Source organism: Lethenteron reissneri, chromosome 69, assembly GCF_015708825.2.
Source record: "Lethenteron reissneri isolate LAM-NWPU_2019-01 chromosome 69, ASM1570882v1, whole genome shotgun sequence".
Lineage (NCBI taxonomy): Eukaryota > Metazoa > Chordata > Hyperoartia > Petromyzontiformes > Petromyzontidae > Lethenteron > Lethenteron reissneri.
Genome location: NC_083847.1, coordinates 5,797,862 through 5,822,631, shown reverse-complemented (window position 1 = coordinate 5,822,631; position 24,770 = coordinate 5,797,862). Strand labels below are relative to the sequence as shown.

Here is a 24,770-nt window from a genome sequence, read left to right as displayed (position 1 = left end):
ATGAGGGAGCTATTTATCTGCCCATGGACCGTGATGATGATGATGACGATCCGGACAGCGAGTTTTTTTCACCACTTAAACTTTCACCATTTATTACGCGAATACAAACAATCCATGGTCAGCCACACGCGTTTGTCGTGTTCATCAGGAGCAGCATGCGCGCAGCGAATTCCACACGCGCGCACACGTACACACGCACACACGTACAGACACACACGCACACACGCGCACACGTAAACACACGCACACACGTACACAAGTACACACACGCACGCACACACACACGCACACACTAGCGCGTGATTGATCACCGGCTCCGTTTGCTCACCAGGTGAACCGCGCGCGCGCATCGACTCACGAACGACTCTGCGGCGACATCCCTCGACGTGTGGCTGTGTGCCGGAAGAGTTTTTAAATTATTATGTCTTTTTCTAAATCATATTAAAGATAAGAAAAAAAAACACCCCCCCCCCCATGGCCACATTGATACATACTCATGGCCACGCTGATACATACCCATGGTCACACACTGTAAAAACCGAGACTGGGGTTAATTAATGTTTAGTAAATATATAGGAGTAGCCTATACATAAAAATAATGACTATGTGTAGTTTAGAATCACATTGAGCTGAATTCAACACCTTTCTATTAGTTATTAATTGTATTTTACTCAGTTTTGTTCAAATAAAATCAGCCATCAATAACTGAGTAGAATTTAATTGTATTTTATCAGGAAAGTCAAAAATGCCAAAAATTGATTAATTTTACTAACCGGGAGGTTTTTGAATTTAATAATGTTACACTCCCGCCCAAACTCGAGGCATTTTTTCGCGCCACGTGCATGTCAACCATCTTCTTCAACAGACACGTTTCAGGGACCGCCGTTCTCCCAAAGGTAAGACATGTTTTATTATTTTAGCGAACATTTTTTTAACAAAGGTGTGATAGCAGTTGAACATGGTTTTATGTTACTGCATATTACCAGCATGCCAATTTAACTGGCTGTAACGTATATCAGAATTAACTAGCACTACGTTAGGCCTTTGGAAGTCAGTCTGATTCGACTAAAAGCACGAGACTATAATTTTTGTTCCGCACACGAAAAAGTAACGTGCGTGATTAAAACTAGACTATATTCATTCGGATCACAGCGTGTACCGAACCAAAAGTCCTGTACCTGCCGTTACACCTCCAGTATATTATATCTTGGTGTTGATGTACGTACAGTATGCTAACGTTAGCTAGCTTGCCACCAGTCAGTTAGCGTCACCCTTACGTTGTGGCTAGCTTGTTATGTAGTTGCTAGCTAGATGATGTGAGTGACAAGAAGTTGATGTGCTAAATGTGAGCATGAAAATTTGAATATTAAAAATAATAAGAAATTATCTTGTAAATGTGCTCCTATTGTCCTCATGTGATTAGAGACCTGGTGGCCTTGCATCTGATACATGGACCTTTTTCTGCCTCAGGTTTTTGCTTATGGAATGGAAGTGTAAGATCTGCAAGTCTTTGTCTGCCACAAAGGGAAATCTACTAAAGCATTACAGACTACAACACGCAACATTTGGTCGTGGGCAATCTCAGCCATGCCTATATGACAGTTGCCCTTGCACATTTAAAATGCAGAGTGCCCTTCGCACACATTTGTCCAGATACCATTCAGATGAAGAAAGTCTACGGTCAGGAAACATCTCTGCTTTTAAGTGTTTAGTTTGCAATGCTTGTTGTTCTATAGAGAAGGACTACTTTCAGCATATTGGAAATCATCTGAAGAGCAACGAAACTGTCTTTTGTGTATTTGAAGGATGCAACTTTCAGACAAATATATACAATACATTTCTAAAACACAAAAGCAGAAGACACAAATCCTATTCTTTGAGTGATTTTAAGAAAGACGTGTATGAGAGTCGTCATGATCAGACTGTTGACCATTCAGATTTACCAGAGGCCAGTGATGGTGAGGGCACTAGTTTAGATTGTGATCAGGAAAGTGCATCATACTCAGTTCTTCAAAGAATTGGCTTACTTCTGCTGAAGCTAGAAACCATCTATAATGCATCAGTGAAGTGCATTGATGCCTTGGTTGAAGACCTTCAGTTCATTTCATCTTCAGTATCAGTTGCAGTTGTTAGAAACATACTAGATTCAACATTGAAGGTGAATAAATGCATTGTTGACCAGGCCATCGTAACTGAATTGTCAGAGCAGTTGTGCAACTTCCATCCCATTAGTACAGCACTTGGAGCAGGTGGTCCACTTGGTTCGGCTTTTAAGAGAAGAAAGTATTTTAAGGTGCATTTCCAGTGTGTTGATAGCATTGAATATATTATTGATACTCAAAAGAACAAGACCTTTCAATATGTGCCTATTCTCTAGACTTTGCAGGAAGTCTTGAAGAATAAAGACATTGCAGAAATAATTTTATCCAGAAAATCAAATAGTACTGGATATATTAAGTCAATTTTTGATGGAAAATCCTTCAAGCAAAATGTATTTTATGATGGGGAAGAAACAAGACTGTCTATAATCATTTTACGTTGACGACTTTGAGGTTTGTAACCCACTAGGAACTTTGAGAAAAAAACACAAAATAACAGCTGTTTATTGGGTTTTGGCAAATGTTCCAACAAAGTTGCAATCTGCATTAACGTCAATACACCTAGCTTTACTTTGCAAAGCTGTTGATATCAAACAGTTTGAATACAGAGCAGTTTTGGAACCACTCTTGAATGATCTTGTCATTCTAGAACAGGAAGGGATTTTCATTTCCAGTGTTGGAAAAAACATTAAAGGGACAGTACATTGTGTTGTAGCTGACAATCTCGGTGCACATTCTATCAGTGGACTAGTTGAAAGTTTCACGGGGCCGTAGATCTGTAGATTTTGTCTTGGACATTCTTCAGAGTACCAGACACACAAAGTGCGGACCGGAGTGTTTCCACCTCGGACAAAGAAGGAACATAGTTTGCATGTGCAAACTGAGAGAAAATCAAAATGTTACTCATTGCTTTGGCGTAAAGCGGTCGTGTCCATTGACTGATAAATTAAATCACTTTCATTTTGAGTCTGGGTACCCACCAGATGTACTACATGACCTTTTGGAAGGCAAGGGAACTAGCATTGTGTTTTCAGATTTTCACCAAGAAGAAGTACTTCAGTTTGACTGAGCTTAACGAGTTAATAACTGAGTCTGACTGTCAAAGTTCTGCGTTATAGGCCTATACATCTGATAGGCTATCAGAGAATGCACTGATTTGTTACTGAAAGCTATCTTTATTTTTGTTTAATGTTTTTTGGGTGTTCTAACATTGTGCTTTCTTCTGATGTGACGCTGACCTAGGCCATTGCAAGTGTTTGTTCGAAAGGAATAGATGTAAGATGCATAGAACATCTGTAGGCTGTGCTAGTTTACTTGTTAGGAATCCATGCTTGTAATTATGCATGTTAAAAAAGATAGGTCTACCTGGATTGTGGATTATGGCTACTAGTATAAGTACAGGGAATGCATGTCAATTCACGTGATGTTTTAATCTCTTTTAGCTGTTTGAAAAACATATTGGCCCTTAGGATTTCTATTTGCGCATATACAAAAGAAATAATATGAAAGTATTTTTACAGATTTTTTTTAAAACATTGTCGTAATTTAAATGTGCTAACAAGACTAAACCTTGAATCACATCCAAAAAAGTAATCTGTGCCTGTAATGCCCACAAATTATAAATACCTCCAGTATTGTATCCCTATCGTACACATACATGATTTCTGTCTTTGTTTTGTACTTGTAATATGTTGGATAAACATGTTGAGACTAAATTGCACGAATAAATGTTAACCTGCTGTTCCTTTTCATGGTTCTTATCTTTTTCATGGTGATTCGGTTGACTTAACGTAAGTGAATTGTGGCACCACGAAGGCATGATATTGGGTGGATTAGAAATAGAAAAGTTATGGCAACAGACATTCAATATAAGTATTGTATTTAGTAAATCCAAATCATTTTGATCCAGATATTTAGTAAGCTTATATCAATTTCACCCAGACAATTAGTAAATGTAAATCAGTTTCACCCAGATCATTAATAAATATTAATCAGATTCCACCAGATATTTAGTAAATCTAAATTACCATTGCTCAGATATTAAGTAAATATAAATCACTTTTCCTTGTAAAATCTATTTGGATTTACACAATTTTTTTTAGGCTATATAACTCATCATTTGGAATCCTATCACTAAATCCAACACATTTTAACTGTTGCTTTATTACCATTTACTTATTTTTTATTATTATTTTTTTGTTAATTTATTCAACACTTTTTATTCAAAGTTGTAGTGCTTAAAATCTACTCAATTATATCACGTGTCACTTTGTTGCCATAATTTTTTTAAGTAACAATGTGTCACATTTTTTACAGTGCATTGATACATACCCATGGTCACACTGATACATACCCATGGTCACACTGATACATACCCATGGTCACACTGATACATACCCATGGCCACATTGATAAACGCCCATGGCCACACGGATACAAACCCACGGACACATTGATACATACCCATGGTTGCATTGATACGTACCCATGATCACATTGATACATACCCATGGACACATTGATACAGACCCATGGACACATTGATACATACCCATGGACACATTGATACATACCCATGGACACATTGATAAACACCCATGGTCACATTGATACATACCCATGGTCACATTGATACATACCCATGGTCACACTGATACATACCCATGGACACATTGATACATACCCATGGACACATTGATACATATCCGTGGCATAAGCCTGCAGTGGTCAACATTCCCAGCAACTGGGAGAATCAATTCTGCGGTGGATCTCAACGGAGGAATCAGCGATCCGCTCTCATCGACAATTAACTCGGGTGGATCTAACCCTGCAATATCCTCTAGACCAGCATTGCCACTTTCCCCGATAAGACATCGTCGGTAGTGTGAGGGCCGTCACACCATTTGAAACCATTGTGTTGGGTTTGACAGCAGCACGATGGTGCGGTGTTCTCACTCTGTGTCTTGTTAAGGGCTACACTCGAGGCGACCAGGGGCCGCGAGTAGACCACGGGGGCCTTGCAATGAAGAACGCTGCTCAAGACACACCAATCAATATCGCCATCTAGTGGTAGAAGCTACTATGGTTTCAATGAACAAATCTTAAGTATGGGATTTTTATGTCAACTATTTAAACTACTTTTAAAACTTTACACTATTTTTATTACCAGGTAAATCACACTGAGCTATGTAGCTCTTTTTCAGAAGCGACCTGGCCACAAATGATAGCTCAACGAAGTGGCTTATCACGTGGAGATTTAAACCAGCCAAATACTCTAAACACGTGATGTCGATTCTAAATGTGGAGGAAAAACCCAGAGGACTCGGAGAAAAATTCACGCGACGACGGGGAGAGAGACACGCAAACTCCAAATACACAGCAGGCGTCAGGGTTGGGATCGAACCCACGCGCTCCTGTATACCAGGCGACGTAGTTAACATCTTCCATCGGATGTGACGAGAATCGCCGATGTCAGAAAGGCGTTCTGATTTGTCCTGAGATCCACGCATTGACCACAGCCGGGCCTATCCCGACACGCGTTTAGTAGCATCAGATTATATCAATAACATGACGACTTCAAATCGTTACTTATAAATTACAGTATATACGCACCCAACCTTAGTCTATGTGTGAATTATAGTTATCATTATCTTGATGCATCATTTTATTTTGGAGTCAGACCACGAGTGCCCTATCCCTGCACATGTTCATATTATATCAATCACATCACTCGACTTGAAATCATTACTTATAAACCACAGTATATATGCACACAACCGTAAGCTATGTGTGGATTATACAGGGTGTTTAAAAAGATGGACCCGATTTGAAATCGCTATATCTCTCCAACCACGAACCGCCCATGAATGAAACCCTTACCACTTGAACGGGCGGGACATAAGAGTTTCAAATGACTACTGCTCGATGCCTCTCCCAGCGCACAAACAGCCCCGAGCCTCGGTCATTCGCAAGACTCACTGCCTCAACGTTGGGACCCCAAGAATTGGCGCTACACTCTTGGCCCCCAAGATCCCCAGACATCACACCCTGCGACTTTTAATTGTGGGGAAACGTCGAATACCGTGTGTGCCACCATTAGCGACGAATCTGGATGACCTCAAAAACAGAATCAAGGCAGCGGTGACTTCAGTGGAAGAAGACGCTTTGAGAGGCATTTGGGATGAATTCAACTCTCGTCCCGATGTTGTCCGTACAGCAGGTGGAGGGCACATAGAGCATTTTTAAAATGGTTAGTAAAACTTGATAACTCATTAAACCGTTTGTAACTTTTAGTGTAATTGTAACATGTTGCCATCGTGAAATATACTGCTTTGAAATGGGGTCTATCTTTTTAAACACCCTGTAGTTATCATTATCTTGATTCATAATACAATTTTGGAGTCAGACCGCGACTGCCCGATTCTTGCACACGTTTTTCGTAACATCAGATTATATCAATAACATCACTCGACTATAAATCGTCACTTATAAACTATAGGACATATTTACCCATCCAACCTTGGACTATGTATGGATTTTATTTATCATTATTATCTTGATTTATAATAGGGTCAGTTCGCTAGTGGCCTAACCCTACACGCGTTTATTAACAGGTTATATCAATAAGATCACTCGACTTTACATCGTTACTTATGTAGGGAACTAAATAGAGAATAAACGTTATATGGAGCAACCAAAGATTTATAAAATAGAAAAAACACAGATGCTGAGAGGAATTAGAAATAGAACAGGTGGTGGAGAGATGATGAATGATAGGGCACTGTAGCAGAAAAGGGCACGTGGTTAACGAGAGACAAGACACGTGGTTAACGAGACATAAGACACGTGGTTAACGAGACAAGACACGTGGTTAGCGAGACAAGACACGTGGTTAACGAGACAAGACAAGTGGTTAACGAGACACAAGACACGTGGTTAACGAGATATAAGACACGTGGTTACAGGATGATTGATGGGAAGGCACTGCAACTAGAGACAGGCACGTGGTGGCTAATTAATGGCGGGGTAGCAGCTATGAATGAGGAGCGTCGCCGACAGGAAGCGCGCTTGCCTGGGACGAAGACGAAGTGTGTGCAGCTACGCTGGAGCTGTTCCTCGCCAAGAGTTGTGAACACCCAACGGAAACTGTTAACAAAAACGGTTTTACCTTCCTCTTGTTCAATACACCTCGTCGGAGCTTCTAAGCACTTATTAACTACATCATACATACGAACCCCACCTCTAGACTATGTATGGATTATAGATATCATTCTTATCTTGATTCATAATTGACTTTTGGGGTTAGATCGTCGTGTGATTATGTGTGGCGTGTACCCCGCTCCACCTAACGGTCCACCTTAGGAATTAATAAGTATTAATTAACTTTAATTAATAATACACTTTAATTCATCGTTAATGTATTAGTAACTACTCGTAATTCATTACATTGATAACGCCGATGCGTACAGTACAACCTGGGCAACCGTGAGGTTCAAATTGTTACCAACTGGCCGTCCCATTGGTCAGCTGAGAGCCAATGAGAGCGACGCATGGCTCGGAGCCAACCAGACCCCACTCGCAGCGATTCAATTGTCACGATTCGGGGTCACGATCAATTTTTTACAAAGTATATAGTTTTCCCCATTTCTTATCCCTTTAACATTACAGTGCTTTTAGCCGGGAGAGAATTCACGAGACCAGGATAGAGTCCCAGGCTCCCCATCTCAAAGGAAGCTCACCACAGACATTTAGACTGAGGGCATCCCTAAGACCACGGAGGTCCTGGAGCTCCTCCAAACTCGTCTCCCTCCACGGCCTTCTACGGGTACAGTAGAATGCACTCGTGAGCACAATACATAATATTTACTCATGTTATCATACGTTATTTTTTTTAAGAAATCATGTTTACCATATAGTATTATTAGCGCGATTACCAATATACCAACGAAGCCCTCTTATGTTGCTAAAACGAAAACATTACTCTGTAGGGAACGCATCCCCATATCTACAATGATATCATGACCCCTTGAAGCGCCAATTCGATTAGCGTTGCTCACTTCTCTAGGAACAACGTTTCTTGAGCGCTAAGCGGTGTCTGCCTAAATTCCTATAAATATTTTTTACTGATATTATCAACGTTTTTTTGTAATTTTCATTCTAAGGATATTATCCTTGGACATGATTACACATCAGGATCAGGGAGAGAGGGATGAGTCTATCAACATTAGAGGATGGGGGCAGGGGTGGGGCGGGCCCAACCCAACCTGGGGAGGCCCCAGAGAGATTGGTCAGCTTGGTTCAAAAGAAAAAATAGCGGGAAAGTGGAATAGGGGGAGGAGACAGTGCGGAGTTGGTTGTGTGGCAGAGAGATGGGATTGGTGGAGGTAGAGGGGGCACGAGAGGGAGAGGTATAAAAGGAGAGCGTCGAGAAGGGGAAGAGAGACTTGCTGGGAGGAATGGCGGCTGGAGGCTTGTGAGTCGGTGTGCTCTAATAAAGGTCCTCAAATCCGACGTTGGTGTCCCGAGCCCTACATTATTATGTTCACCTTAAATGTCAGTGGTAATGTCAGTAACATTGTCCAATTCATATTTCTGTTTGCAATGTTACTCGTGAAACATACATTGAATTGCAGGGCATATTGTTTAACGTTGTGTGTGTGTGGTCACCCTCGTTATTTAGGGGTTGGTGGTGGCGCTAATTGCAGACTCTGAGGGCAGGCACCTGCAAGCACTGTGGTTCTTTGTGTGAGGCGTTACGTTTCACGTTTCATCACCTTATTTTTAAATAAACCATTTAATTTCTCACTTTCAAAAAAAGTTGTTAAAAAGTATAAACTTTTGGGGCTGAAACGTAACCCAGCTTTCACTGTCGGAGTCAATGGGAAAACACCTTTGGCGTCCTCTGGTCAAACACAGTTTGAGACTAGGCTCTAAAGAAAGCTGTCTCTGGTGTGGACCAATCCGTTTCAAAGACAATGCATGATACTATCAGAGCATGTTTTTTTGTTTGCATGTTCACCACAAGTATATGTGGTTAATGCCGACATGATTCCTTGCAAAGGTTTCAGTTTGGTGTTTTAACGTCTTAACACCTGTTTTATTGCCAGAAAGGGGAACCCCCTATTATCTTCATTTTTTCTCTTAAGAATGTTCATCGAGAGCAGGGAGGCTGGCAACCAAAATAACGAGAAGTGCCATTTTTGTTTTAATTCGGTATTTCAAGAGCTCGCAATCTGCGTGGTGATTACGAGATGGTGGCCCTTAATGAATAACGTCACGAAGCATTCGGCTCTGGAGTCACAGGTTGCTGACCCCTGATCTAAAGAGATGTGAATGATGTTCTGTGTGTGTGATGATGTGCGCGTATGACTCCGCGTGATCCCGTGCCATCGTCGTATGATGTATGCGGGAATGAGATTCCTGTTGTGTGTGACGATCGCGATGGCACGGAGCAGAGTATGAGATGAGCTATCACTTGAGCTCAACGATTGACAGATAATTATTATCAGACTCCGAGCACCACAACCCAACAGCTGGCACAAGAGGTTGGGTAAAGTGGTGGTGAAATGAGTGCAAGAGCTCCGTGGTGCCATGGCGGTAAAATGACAGGAGCCTCGCCTCCCAATCCAGAAAAATGGCGACTTTGTTAAAACCCCAACTCTTTTCTCTTTTAAAGAATTCCACTCCCCCGTGCAGAACTTTGATTGTGCTGCCATCTTTTTCTAAACACCAGGACATGGAGTTCTGTCCCAACCAACATTCCTTACCAACTCCGTTATGTGGCATTGTTTTAAATGCGACCCCCACACAACACTTTCTACAATTGCTCACATCCACCTCCCAGTAGCGTCGCCCCGATGAGAAGCTCTCATAGCCCAGGACTTGTGACCGTGACTCGTTTGGGGAAGTTTGGGAAGAACGGATTTGTTTCACTGTTCTGCGATCTTCGGAAATTTGGAGGTGTGGATGAGACGAGGCTGCGTTCAGAGTTGGAGAACAACCATCTGTGAACAACAATTATAAAATTACATTGTCCAAATAATACTGAAAGAGAGTGAGCATTTAATGGGCAATGCTGCGAATAGGACACGCTGTCACTTACACCTTATGCGAGATACTAATTCTTCCATAATTGAGACCCAACCCGTATGCCCTTCTTGTAGTTACACTCTGGCTCTATGTCTTCCCTTAAATTCCCCATATTCTAGCTCATCCAAGCCCTTTTATTGACCAGCATGTGCACACTCCACATCCAAAAGCCATAGGTAGCGTGGATCAAAAATAATGCACTGGATTCACTGAAGAGACATTGCAGGGTGCAACCATTAAACCTGTCCCACATTGGCTTGTGTGGTGTATAAACGTGTGTGGGTGCTATTGGCACTGCCATGGTAGTGCAAATAGCCGCTCTCTTCATCCACATGCACTTGTGTGGGTCTCGGAAAATGGGTGTGTGCTTACGCATGGCCACATGTACTTACGCATATACACACATGTCAAAAAGTACTTCCAAATGTCTACATGTATCACTCGCTTGGCTTATATAGAGATGGTCGGTGGACGAATTATCTAGGTTGCAGATAAAACAATTACTGCAATAAGTAAACATTTCAATTTCTGTATGTGCACGCGGCTTTAATCGTGAGCTGCTTTTCATTCGTTGGGAGTAAGTGACTCAGAACCCATGTGACCGCAAACACGTTGGGATGTCAGCCTATTACTATACTTAGGTACTAAAACAATGCATTTATAGCCTAATTTAAATATTAGTTGCATTATCTGTGATTTTTTTTTCTCCATAATAGCCTGGAACAAATGACGTTCCACACATCGTTATTTAGCTCCTCTTGACAAATGTATTCAGAAGGGCCACTGCCTGTTGTTTGTGATGTTATCGTTCCCAAAGTGGAGGACCTTCCACTCATTATTCCAAGAGCCAGAACGAGTCCATCTGTATTCCACAAATGTTCAAGAGGAACTGGTCCAGCTCCCCAGCGAGCTTTCCATGCATGCGTAGAGGGAGATAGAGACCCTCCTGCGGTGTCTAGAGCTTGAAACACGACATGAGGTCTCGGCTTCAGCTCCACCATACAAAATGCTAAAGACAAATATCTCGCGTGTAGCCTTAACAGACTGTTGGGGCAAGTGCTGTTAGCGAGTAGCAGCTATGAAGGCCGACACAGCACACGAGGGGGTGGGTGGTTATCATGCCCGACCTCCTTTGTCTCCCCAGTGGCGATGTTTACTACACTACACACCACACCAGGTGCTCATTTGAGGCTGAGTCGACCTAGGGGAGGTCCAAGACCAGTTGATAGATTCGTGACTGGTGTTGGCCATGACCGGGAATCAAACTCAGGTCGCCGGGTTCGTAGTGCAGCATGCAAACCACTACACCACCACTCCCCGTATACACAATGCACACATCCAGACACCCACACCTCCACCCATACTCACAAGACTTTGAGAGCCGGAGAAGCAGATATTTGCCTGCGTTCGCCTGAAGAGAGGGGATTGGGTCATCGACGCGTTTTTTAAACAAATTCTTCCACCAACTGCATTCACAGGGAAAGGATGAAACCTATATTCAATAATCAGTTACACACATACATACGATACACATATCTAGATGTATGCACTGGGAGAGTCACAATTTAAAAAGCTGTCATGCTTTTTAAGTATGTGTAGAGATGTAAATAGCGTCTCTATGGCGTGTACGCCAACTACGCCCACAACTAGTAAACATGTAGGTACGTACCTCTCTCTGACACCGGGAGAGATACGGCGGAGAAGCGGGCCCGAGAGGGCAGGGTTTCATTGCAGAGAGAAAGAGGGTACGTTGACACACGGGATAGCGGAATGGGGGCTTGAGGGACATGTGACGCTCGTGAGGATAAGAGAGATGTGGGCAGAGCGATTATGGTTGATCTGGGGCGGGAACGGACCGGGAGAGGTTGCTTGGTGATCGGGGTTGGTTCGGGGGTCGTCGGGGAAGTTATGTTACGTGGAGACCCGGTTGGGGTCTAGGATAACCAAGGATGTAGTTAACCCGTAGCCCTGTTGTTGAATAAATCGTGGTGCCTCCAGATCTCTGTGTGTGTCTCGTGAGTCACACTACATGTGTATTAATGCAGCGCCCATAGCTGTAAGAGTCACGTGAAGCACAAAGCTACGTGAATCGAAAATTATATTTAGGGGCCGTCCATAAATGACGTTACGCACCTAGAGGGGGGGGGGGGATTAGACATGTGTGACGAAGGGGGGGTTTGAGAAATGTGACGTCACATCAAAATGCGCAACTTTAAATAAATATTGACAACACGTTCTACTTAATTAAATAGACTTTTTAATAAATGTTTTCTCCTACAACATCAGAGTGCAGCGCCACATTAAATACGCACTACAATGCCAATAGTTTAAAGCGATTTGCAGCATGTTTCATTTGGAGGAGGGGCAGAGCTTTGTGACGTCATATTTGAGGGAGGGTCTGACTTTTTGTGACGCCGTGTGACTAGGGGGGGGGGGGGGTCAAAAATCGTCCAAAATCGCGTGACGTAATTTATGGACGGCCCCTTATGAGCATACGAATTCACGTTAAATCCATCAATAGACATGGTCCAGTAACACCTCTCGAATCCATACACAAGTAGGTGGGAAAGGCCTACCAAAAAATAACTGAAGAACATTTTAAAGAGATTAAAACCTCCAACTAGAACACTTTCCGTGCACTAATTAGGCCGTACGTGAAAAGTGCTCCGAGCAAGAGGATTCTTCATTGGTAATCTAGTTCTTATTTCAGTCAGAGCAAGAGTTCACGTCATAAACACTGCATTTTTTTCCTCCATTAATATAATCTTCCGCTATTAGGTTTTTTAAAGTGTCGCATCGTTGTGATGGATGAGTGGGATGGCAGTGCTACAATGAAATAAAAAAGGTATGAAAAGATGTGGGCATCATAGATTCCACACACACCGTTGTCGTCAATTAAACCAAGTCCACGTTTTGTGTCACAAAGTGTTGCCTATGTGGTAACACTTCTAGTACGGAGATGTTTAAAGGCAATTCCACCTAAAACCTTCAATAGTAGTAGTCTTAAATGGTAAAACTCAATTATTGTGCCAAAAGATGCAAACGCAAGGGCACAATGATATTGCCATGTAATCAACATTCTGAAAACGCCAGAGAAAGAGAGCTCGTGTTAACAAAACGTGTACACAACAAGGCTCCATGCTAAGAGATGGATGTCTATTCTGCATTTCAGGACTTGACACTAGGGGGCCGATACTACATTACATTCTCCAAAAATCATGGCCTCCGTGGACATTTCTCCATGGATCGCTCAGTGATTCTTCTTCTTTCGTATGTATTGTGAAAAGCAACAGTTTTACATTTTTCTTATTGATCGTCAAAAATGAATGCAAAGGTTCTTCATCCAGTTCAATGATGTGGTTGACGCAGTGTGGATTTCAGCGATCCCGCCAGGATATGCATGGATAGAGCATTCATCGGTGATGTGCTTGATGATTTGGACTTCTTCACAGTCGCAGTTGGGCGATTCTTTGATCTTCCATTTATGGAACGTGTACATGCATCTGCCGTGTTGTGTTCGAGCGCGGTTCAGCGTGGTCTATAGTCGTCGTGGAATAGAGAATCCCGGTACTTCCACCATCGGATCGTGAATTATTTTTTTGTTTGCCACGTCCATAGTCGCCCATGATTCAGTCCACCAATTGGCGGTCTTTATTTTTGGCTGCTAGAGCTGAGGCGCGTTTTCAGAATGATTTCCTGGATTTTAGACTTTGGCATGGAGGTTCCTTTAGATCTTTATGGAGCGGCAGAGTGAAGTCCTTCATTATCTTATTGTACTCCAGTGTCATCGCATCATCGCGTTGGATGTTGGCCAGAGCGATATTCGCCAGCACAGGAATCCATGGAAGTGGAGTAGATTTTAGGGAACCCGCTGATTATACGAAGCGCGTTGTTAAATTCTGTGTCGACAAGGTTCATGTGAGGACTTGTACCCCAAACCGGGGCACAGTACTCCGCAGTGGAATGAACAAGGGCTTGCGTCTATATCTGCCTCAGTGCCCTCCATTTTCCGTGCTTGAGTTGTGAGTGCGATATCATCCGCATATGTGAACATACGGCAAGATGTCACTGGAATGTTGCTAGTATAGAGATTGAGCAGCGCTGGTGCCAGAACTGATCCCTGCGGGTGTCCATTGTTCAATCTTCGTGGTCTTCAGGAAGCTTCACCAAGGTGGACAGTGAACCATCAGTTGCTCAGCATTTCGTTGATTAGTCTAATTGTCGGGCGGCAATACACAGCTTTTGCAAGCTTCAGCAGAAGTCATTTCCACCATACGGTATCGTAGGCTGAAGCGAGGTCGATGAAAGCTGTTGCTGTTTAGAGCTGGCTCAGTGACCATGACCTAGGATTTATACTGGTTCACGAGAATGCGTCGTTCCGTACGTCGACACATCACTCACTGCCCTGATTGCTTGCTTCACCATATCCGACCTGCGACACCTCATCACATAGATGTACTCAAATTGCTGACATCTTTCATCAATGTACACGGACTACCTGCTCGCATCATTAGCAACACGGTTCCTGTTGCACCTCAATGGAGTTTTCCGAGATCTGTGAGACGCTTTACATCCAAGTGTACACTCAACTTGACCAAACACCCACAGAGCAATGGACAAGCGAAGCGTGCAAATAGAATGGTCGCACATCTCATCACGATCCTGATCCAAGGGGAGTACGATCGTGATCGGATAATATTGAGATCATCGATGGCATTCTACATCGTACTGTCAACCTAGTGACAGGGAAGAGGTGCAGCTGGTCCACGTTCCACGTTTCAACAATGGAGTCCTCCGTGTGACTGAGACATGGATGACATCGAGCTTGGCAAGCACAAGCTCAGCTTCAAGTCATTGCATGTCAACGTAGTGAACAGAAGCAGCAGTATATGAAGAGGGCCTCTCACGAGCATCACCACGGTAATGCAAAGCTCGCCATGGGAAACGCCATTTAAACCCGACTGGAGCCGGGCACATTGGCCCATCGACGCACATGCAGTCCATGTACAGGGTGTCCGTGAAGTCCCTAACTATTTTGTTGAACCAATGGTATGTAAATATGTTGTTTTGCAGGGTCCTATGAATCTGAATATACAAGGACGTGTGATGGTAGTAACAGTTGCAATAAGAATGGGGACTCCTTGTCATTACGCAAACATCGTATTGGGAGAAGCTTAACAAAGTTTTCCCAATCGCTGGATGGGACGTGCCAGCAACAGGCCCTGGACAGCTCCATCTCCAAATGTAACACCTTTGCATTTATTCGCACGGTATCTTCATCAAGTCAGAGGTGAACCGAACATGAGTTACAGATCTAAAAGACTGACGACGTCGTGTTTCGGGATGGCAATTACACAAATAACTCCAATTGTTGCAACACATGTTCCGTATTGCAGTTGACATATCTGAGGTGTGCAGAGATATCGACAGTGCTCATGTAGCATCCAATGCTTAAGTGTTTTTAGTAAATATACCTACGATTACATTGCATAATTTACCCCTACATTTATTTGATTTCATTCAAATAGACAGGGACTTCATGGACACGTTGTATAAGTGACCAATAGTAGTCACCTGGCAATACGTATCGTGTTGAGAAATTGGATGAAGCCAACCGATAGCAACGTCACGACGTGCCACACGTCTCGACTGAAGTCGTGGCGTCATCGATAAGAAGAAGGGAACGGCAGCTCCAGTGAGGAGATGTCACCCGGATTACCATTGCATCAGCATGAGATCGACAACGGCAGTGCGGATGAGACAACATTGTCAATAGACATTACAATGGGTAATCCAGCCTCCAGCATCAGCATTGTCTGGCTCGATTAAAGTGTGATCGTTATTGCTCCAGGGTGGTTTAGTTTGCTGATAAATGGCATGAAGGTTGCGTATGCTATTGATGTAAATGACAGTTCCTGATTCGATCTAAATGGAGGCTGATTTAATCGTCAGCAGAACTTCTAGACAGTTGATATACAGAAGATCGAGAGACAATAACGGTGACTGGGAGGTGCTGTTTGTTGTTGCTCTCGAAGCTGTTTAATAAAGACAATTACATTGTTTTATAACGGCTCATTGACCGTTATTTATTTATCGTTATGAGACCATCCTAAGTGTAATTATCTTAATCTGGTTTCTTAGTAAGGTGCCGAGGAGGCAAGGGCCATTTGCCACCTCTTAGTTGAAGTGAGGTTGCTGGGTTCATAGCACAGTGCGTCGAAGCCTGCGCCACTGCTCCACCTCGCATAGATACTTGTTAGATGTCGCTTGAAGTACGCATATGTTTAAACTTGTTATATAATAAGGTTGTGGTTATCTTCCCTTATCTTTTCGGGTACTTATTTACTTTATTTTTTCGGGAAATGTTGACCGAAAGAGTTAGCACAAACATTGTATCCTAAATATACATATGTATGTTGTACTTCTTTCACACCATGCATAGCCAACCGTGCTCATCGGCGGTGCTATCATGAAGCCAATGGTAAATTAAGCTTTGATTTATGTTTCGCTTAACGTCGCGTTTTCTAGGAAGGCATCCCCAACGTAAATAGAGGACTTACGTCAACATAGGTCTCCTCTCCGGGGGCCTCGAGCTCGCATTACGTTCCTTGGGCGGACAAAGACACAGACGGCTCTCGTTAATCTCCATAAAGTGATCGATTCACAAGCCATTGGGTCTCGCCAATGGTGTCACAACCTGATTGGATACCTTCTCATTAAGTGCGTGATATCCCTATGGCCCAGCTCCAAGACATGACTCAACCCAGTCACCGATATGACATCTCCAGTCCTCAGACGTGAACAAGAGATCCATGGCTGGTAGTTGAATGGCCACTCAACGCAAGGTCCCTGTAGACCATAGGGAGATGATGATGATGATAATGAACTAAATGGATCCTCATACGAGACAGTAAGATATCAGCTTCTGATTGCAAGTTGAGTGTTGCTATACACATGACAAAGAGATATATAAAATTACGTATTATTTTTAATGCTTCAAATGCAAAAACATCAACTATTTAAGATGCCTTGAATGAAACAGACTATAGGGCAATCTTAGAACAGACCTGGTCTCACCTCAACTAATCTAAACTATTTTTATTTTACCAGGTAAGGCCCACTGAGGTATATCGCTCTTTTTCAGAAGCAACCTGGCTATCACAAATGATAGCCCAATGAAGTGGCTTATCATGTGGAAATGTTAAGCCGCCAAATAATCTAAACATGTGTTTCTAAATATGGAGGGGAAAACCGGATAATCCGGAGAAAAAATATCTCGACCACAGGGGGAGAGAGAGAGGGGAGAGAGAGAGAGAGGGAGAGACGCAAACTCCAAATATACAGAAGACGTCAGAGTCAGGATCGAACCCACGACCTCCAGCATACCAGACAATGTAGTTAACATCTCCTAGCCACCACCTGACTGGGTCTCACCTCAATGTGAATCTTAATGAGCCTCGATGTCACCTGATCATCCTCTAAGAAGGCGATGGAATCCTGCAGTGCCATCACTTTCTTCAGGTTGCCAATGTCTTCGGTGAGGGTCTCTATATTCTTCACGTGCGCCTCAATTTTTTTCTGGATCCGCGACAGCTCCTGGCGGCTCTTCTCCTGCACTCCCCACAGGGCCTCCTGCTCCTCCTCATCCAGCAGTCGCCTCTCAAGGGCGAAGCTCTCCTTGATCCGATCCCTGACATTTTCAGTCAAGTCCTGGAGACCCACACAAGATATATTTACATCACCACACGCACTGGCAGTGGACACTGGCAAGAGGCTGGACCGGTGTGAGTGTCCAGCAAAGTGACCCCAATGTGGCCAGCGAGCTCAAAATAACCACGAGTTCGCTCACCTCACTCTCTGCTGCTACGCTCCGGATTCACTCCCCTCGTTTTCACTCACCTCCACTGCTGCAACTCTCTTATTCGTGGCCTTTCTGCCAACGCCTTCGCTCCTCTCGAGCAGATGTATAACTACGTAGCCAACCACGCTGATCAGAGGTGCGGATACAAAATGCTTCAGCCAGGATCATGTTTAACCTCCCACACAAAGCCCACACGTCTGCTCTCCTTTCTCAACTCCAACTGGCTCCCTGTCTACTATCGCAGTCTGTTTAAACGTCTCACTCGAGTCTACAAATCCCTCCGTGTTCTTGCTCCACCCTATCTCGCTTCTGTTGTCTCTCACTGCACTGCCCCTACATCCCTTCCTCTCTGCTCACAGTCTCTACCTCCCTTAAAACAACCGTCATCTCTTCTCCCTCGCCCATCCTGCTGCTACTGCTACTCGCTGTCCCCACCCTGTAGCTACGACCAGGCCTTCCCCAACCCCTATCACTCCCCTAACCCCTCTCACTACACCTATCACTCCCCCTATCACTACCGCAACCCCCTATCACTACCCCAACCCCTATCACTCCCCTAACCCCTATCGTTACCCCTATCACTACACCTATCACTATTCCTATACTACCCCTTTACTACCCCTATCACTACCGCAAACCCTATCACTACCCCTACCACTACCGCAACCCCTATTATTACCCCTCCATAATCTCTCCCGCCTGCTTTCCAAACGTTCACGTAACTACACCACCACTTGTAATAACCACACCCTTTATCTCAAGCACTATAATCGTATGTACCATTTGTATAATTGCTGTAAAGTACCTTAGGTTAAGGCGCTATAGAAATCTAGATAATATAAGAGTGGCCACTGCTGACTTCTTAGCTTTAAGCTCTGTGGGCGTTTGTGTGTCTATTACATTACGGATATTAATTATGTAAGATATACTGCACCAGTGCATTTCTTTCAGGCATCATATCTGCGCAACCACACATCTATGACACTGGTGCAGAGACAAGGCCATGAAGGAGGTTGTCACTGGTGTAGGCCAATCAGTTTCAATGACAATGCATACATGATCAAAGTATATGTATTTATACTTAAAGCTTTCGTGACTGCAGGAATTCATATTCTCTGGGTCTTTTGGTAAAGTCACGTAGATAGGTTCAAAGAAAATAACAAAAGACTACGACGTTTCGATCGCAACACAAGCGGTCGTCATCAGGATGTGTGTGTTGCGATCGAAATGTAGTAGTGTTTTGTTATTTTCTTTGAACCTATCTATGTGACTTCACAGAAAGACCCAAAGAATATATATATTTATTCGTATTTTTCTGCATTCAATATCTTGATACTGGTGAAAGGATCCTATATAAGCCTATCTGTTGTTTGATTGTAAAGCAGTGCTTACGGTGCCCAGAGTAATTGTAGATTGTTGGTCGGCGAAGCAGCGCAAAGGCAGATGTAAAATGATCACGTAAAATGTTAACATTTCTACAATGTTCACATACGCTGCGTATTTATTTCAAACGACTCGCATTTGTTTGAATTGGTGCAGCATTCATAGCCAACCGATTAGCATGGTTGGCTACATACGCTGTGAAAGAAGTTCAACATACAACCGGACAAATTTTAAAGATGAACCTCTTATTATTTCGATAATTGGTGAATACATTTGTCATAAAAGAGACGTTAAAATTGGTATGAACAGACCAAGATTCACCAAGGGGTAGGACAGCTTCTGGAAATCGGTGCAAGTCCATAATAAAGGTTTTTGTGTTATATCGCGTAAATATAAATGTCGTTAAAACCTGCGACCACTCGACACAGCCAATTAGTAAGGGTTTGTCACGTAAACAAAACGTGCTAATTCGTCACTAGTTCAGCCCTAACTAGTTGTGTTTTGGAGAGTAAACCCACTACAACGTTTACGATTCGAGAATAATGGTGCAAGTCGTTTGTAAATACAGTACGTGTATATTGGGACTGCAGTCATCTGAAGACAGACAATTATCATCTACCTGAAAAGATTTGAATGAATTCTTCAGAGAAGTGACAGACTTTTCTTCCGTAGTCTTCTCCTTTTCCATTCTTCTATTCTCTCCTGCAATTGCCTCCTTTGGTGAGACGCCAGCAGAATAGATAGAACATGTCAAGGTAATGAGATCAATTATTGGGACATGAGCAGAGAAATTGCTTCACAAATGTGTCGAAAGTCTAGAAATCTGTAATTGTACTGAGATCCAGTGTCATAATAGAAAACAAATCCAACATCAACGGAGATAAGGATGTTGGAGTGAAGGATCAATGAATAACATAATGACTCTAACCAGTGCCGGATTAACCTAGTAGCAAAAGTAGCATATACTATGGGCCCCGCACTTTCAAGGGCCCCAAGATAAATGCTTTCAAGTGATCAATTCCGCTTGAGTGATTCTGCACTTGCTCTTTTACTATAGTCCTATACTGCCTTCAACTTATGAAAGACTGGGTGTTTAAGGTTAGTGATTTGTCGTATTATCTGGCTGTATAGCAAATTTAAAAATACAATTACTTTACTATGCAAGTAAAAAATTCGTGTTTTAATATCTACGTTTTTTTATTTAGGGCCCCCTTGTAACATATGCGACAGGCCCCGCACTAGCTTAATTCGGCACTTACTCTAACCAATCGTCCGAAAGACAAAATGGCCACACGTTCCTCCATACAGCATGGCCGCTATGACGTCACTGCTTGAGCCAGATTGTGGCTGATGTAAGTACACATGTAGTGGCATAGCGCTGGCTGCTGGCGAAAAAGGGGAACTGCGGTGTACGGCAGTACTCGCGTCAGCAGGCCACGATAGAGGCTTTCATTCTCTGTAGATAATATTGCCTCGGGTAAATAGCTTTTTTATATTGTACTTTACATATTCAAAGTGTTGAGCATTCACATATATTTTATTTCCATGTAGAGTGCTCTGAAGGCGCCTTTATTGCGATCGTTAGCACGATATATTCTGTCACCGTTTTGTAAACTGTCAAGTGGCTTGAGTGAAGGCACTTTATAAATATGAATTAGATCAGATGTATTGATTTACTATACTCTATGTAGACTCACATTTCAATGGAATAACTTCTCGAAATGATTGATACCGATACAGTACAACAAGTCCTCGTTTAATGTGGTAGATGCGTTCCTGAAATTTTAAGCAAAAGATGCGTGAAGTGAAAACAATTTCCCAATAAATAATATAACGATAAAGTTTGGTGAGATACAATGTACACACACACATAGTGAGGGTACGCTGCCACGTTGATGTATCATTCTGCATACTGTATCACTGTACCGCTCAGTCGGACATTCCGCGTTATAACGAGGTAAAAATTCCTCATTGTGCAAAAAGTGTTTGCAAAATGTAAGAACCGGGTTATAGCGAAAATGCCTTATAGTGTGATCACGCGTTAGGTGAGGACTAACCAACAGTGTTGACAAAAGCACAAATAACGAAAGCATCTCTCTGCTATGAAGCAAGGTCATTGCTCAAAACGCATTTTATGTTTGTCCTTTTAGGGCAGCGTTATTGACGAATGTGTTGAGTTAGTTGAATTAGTTTGTTAAAACAGCTAGATAGGATTGGGCAAACTGAGCTCACATTTCATCCATAAAACTGCACAGCAGCATAGACTGAGTGTCACTAACCTAACATTGACTCTAACAATGACATATTTAAGAATCACAGTTAGGAGACAAACAACATATACACTTTTTAAAATAATTAATATGAATATTTTTAATTACGTATCGATGTATTTGATGGAATTGTGCAATGACGATCACTCACCTTCACCTTGTTTTGCTTCTCCTCCACGGTGATGGCATCGCAGCCTTTGTGACCTCCCACCAGCATGCAGGTCGGGCAGACCAGACACGCGTGTGTCTGGCAGTAATACCTCATGGGCTCCGTGTGATCTCTACATTTGCTTCTCAGCGCGGCCTTAAACTTCTCCACCAAGTCGGCTATGAACACGTTCTTGCCGAGCTCTGGCTTCAGGGCGTAGCGCCTGCGACACTGAGGGCAGGTGAAGCGGACGTGCACCGCCTCTACATCCCAGGCTCTCTCCACACATATCTTACAAAAGTTGTGGCCGCAGGCAAGACTCACGGGGATGTCAAACAGTTGGAGACAGATGGGGCAGGAGAAATCGTCCTCTTGTCTTGACGAAGCCATGGTCTCTGGCGAATGCACGACGCCACTGCGGTGGGGCTCTTTTAATAGATGCGTGGAATTAGGAAATCTAAATTTAGATGCAGTGGTTAGGTGCACGCCTTGACACGTCAGCTGCGAAGCAAAAATTCGACATTTCAAACTGGTTGAGTATGGACAATACTGCTTGTTCCCCACGGTCTGGTTAAAGACTCAGCACTCCGTTTGCCAAAAGCACTGCAAGGTAGGCACAGTAGGTGGAGAGGTGGATAGATCTACCTGCCACTTTTTGAAGGGCGACTGATCAAAACGTTGCCTGTTATTTTAGACGTCAACCCCACGGTTTGTAAGCCAAATCCTTCGCAAGTTTCGGCCACAAACACTGACAGACAGACAAACAAAAAGTGCCTTTTATAGGTAAAAAGATCACCCGGTGCGTGATTATCCAGCTTCCAACAATATCCGGCGGTCCCAGGCCAATCCGGCGAAAACCAGTGAATCCGCTCCAAAGGCTGTAACTAGTACGGTGATCGGCACCATGTGCACGACAAAGTAACAACGCTTTATACCAGTGTCAAATATTACGTAGGGTACACTATACACTACATACAACTGAGACAATGAAAATGCTGAACTTTTCATTACTAATGACCGCAGTCATAAAACAGAAATATCGATACTCTTTGGTTATTTCATTTATCTTTTACCTACGTGACTTTACCGAAAAAACAAAGAGTATGGATCCTTGCAGTCACGAAAACTACAAATCTAGAAGAAAATATCGAGTGCGATCCGGTGAAATGCAAGGGGTTTCCAAACAAGAGCCTAGCGCTACGTACATCACCCCATGCGGAATCTTCGAGATTGGAGCAGTAAGTACGGTACAGTAAATACGGTATCTTTTTTATAAGATATATTTTTTTGTCCATTTGAATTTTTTCTTTTACGCCACACTCACGAGCAGCTTGCAGCCTCAGAATCCCAGGCTCTGATGCACGAATCGCAGCAAGGCGAGTGCTTGACAGACTCCGTACTCGGCGGTACCGTAGACGTCAAACGCCCACGGCTCACAGGTTGCAGAAATGTGGTGGCACTGGTAAAGTTCACCAATGGCGAATTCTTCCTCCTTGAAAGCCCACGGCGGAGCCTGCAGGGCACGGCCACCACACCCAGACACCGCGATGGTCAGGAGTGGCCTGAATACCACTGTACTTGTAACACTGAAACCTGTTCATACACTTCCTGCACCAGTCTGCCTGTAACACCGAAACCTGTTCATACACTCCCTGCACCAGTCTGCCTGTAACACTGAAACCTGTTCATACACTCCCTGCGTGAGTCTGCTTGTAACACTGAAACCTGTTCATACACTCCCTGCGTGAGTCTGCCTGTAACACTGAAACCTGTTCATACACTCCCTGTGTGTCTGCCTGTAACACTGAAACCTGTTCATACACTTCCTGTGTAAGTATGCCTGTAACACTGAAACCTGTTCATACACTCCCTGCGTGAGTCTGTCTGTAACACTGAAACCTGTTCATACACTCCCTGTGTGTCTGCCTGTAACACTGAAACCTGTTCATACACTTCCTGCACCAGTCTGCCTGTAACCCTGAAACCTGTTCATACACTCCCTGTGTGTCTGCCTGTAACACTGAAACCTGTTCATACACTCCCTGTGTCAGTCTGCCTGTAACACTGAAACCTGTTCATACACTCTCTGCGTCAGTCTGCCTGTAACACTGAAACCTGTTCATACACTCCCTTTGTCAGTCTGCCTGTAACACTGAAACCTGTTCATACACTTCCTGCGTCAGTCTGCCTGTAACACTGAAACCTGTTCATACACTTCCTGTGTCTGCCTGTAACACGGAAACTTGAATCAATCTTCTTGGTTCTTTCGGTAAAGTCACGTAGAAGGGAAGTAATAAAATAATAAAAATAAAACAATAAAATAATTATCACGACGTTTCGGCCACAACGCAAGCAGTTTCAGACGCTGTCTCCCCGACAGACCTGGTCTTCACCTGAGGACGGCTGCTTGCGTTGTGGCCGAAACGTCGTGAGAATTATTTTATCATGTTTAATTTTTATTATTTTATTACTTCCCTTCGACGTGACTTTACCGAAAGAACCAAGAAGAAAAACGTTGAATCAATCTACCTGAAAACTCAGCTCCAGGTCCCTCCTCTCTCTGCCTGAAGGACTTTGTAACAACCTTTGACACTCTCTCTGCCTGAAAACTAAAATATCAAAGATGATCACGCAATTTTAAAATGAATATTCACGGGTATCAAATTTCTAAATTCCACCTGCTGACATTTGGAAGACTGCAACCAGTTAACCACTACCTGGAGCCTGACCTATCATTAGCAAAAAATAACTGCCCTCAAATATCTGATAACCTTTGAAAAATAACGTAAGGCTCATTGGCTGATGCACGGCTCAGGTGTGCACACCTGCATTATACAATAACGATGTTTTAAACCTGCTCCTGTGTCCCGTGTTTCTCTCTCCTTCAAAACATTAGAAAACATTACGTGACGTGCCCATCT

The 24,770-nt window shown here is 43.2% G+C and overlaps 1 protein-coding gene across 2 annotated transcripts; it reads right to left on the bottom strand.

Annotated features, from left to right (window-relative positions):
- Positions 1–458: 458 nt before the first annotated feature.
- LOC133360486 (tripartite motif-containing protein 75-like) lies at positions 459–23,302 on the bottom strand. 2 transcript variants are annotated; one of them, XM_061579245.1, is made up of 7 exons: positions 23,174–23,302; positions 21,853–22,350; positions 20,051–20,146; positions 17,622–17,897; positions 16,748–16,794; positions 11,556–11,653; positions 459–10,102 (listed from the first exon to the last, which is right to left on the bottom strand). In XM_061579245.1, the coding sequence occupies exons 2-7, from the start codon at positions 22,237–22,239 to the stop codon at positions 9,570–9,572; spliced, it is 1,437 nt and encodes a 478-aa protein (XP_061435229.1). In that variant the 5' UTR covers positions 22,240–22,350; positions 23,174–23,302; the 3' UTR covers positions 459–9,569. The 2 variants fall into 2 exon arrangements, with proteins under 2 accessions (XP_061435229.1, XP_061435230.1); XM_061579246.1 differs by having other exon boundaries at positions 9,913–10,102; positions 11,556–11,598; positions 23,055–23,175.
- Between the last annotated feature and the right edge of the window lie 1,468 nt (positions 23,303–24,770).

Coding starts and splice junctions, on each gene's coding strand:
- LOC133360486 (XM_061579245.1), bottom strand. CDS start 22,239: ATGGCTTCGTCAAGACAAGAGGACGATTTCTCCTGCCCCATCTGTCTC. Junction 16,795..17,621: donor TCATTAAGATTCACATTGAG/GTGAGACCCAGT, acceptor TGTCCGCCCAAG/GAACGTAATGCGAGCTCGAG. Junction 11,654..16,747: donor GAGAGGAGACCTATGTTGAC/GTAAGTCCTCTA, acceptor CTGTGAATGCAG/TTGGTGGAAGAATTTGTTTA.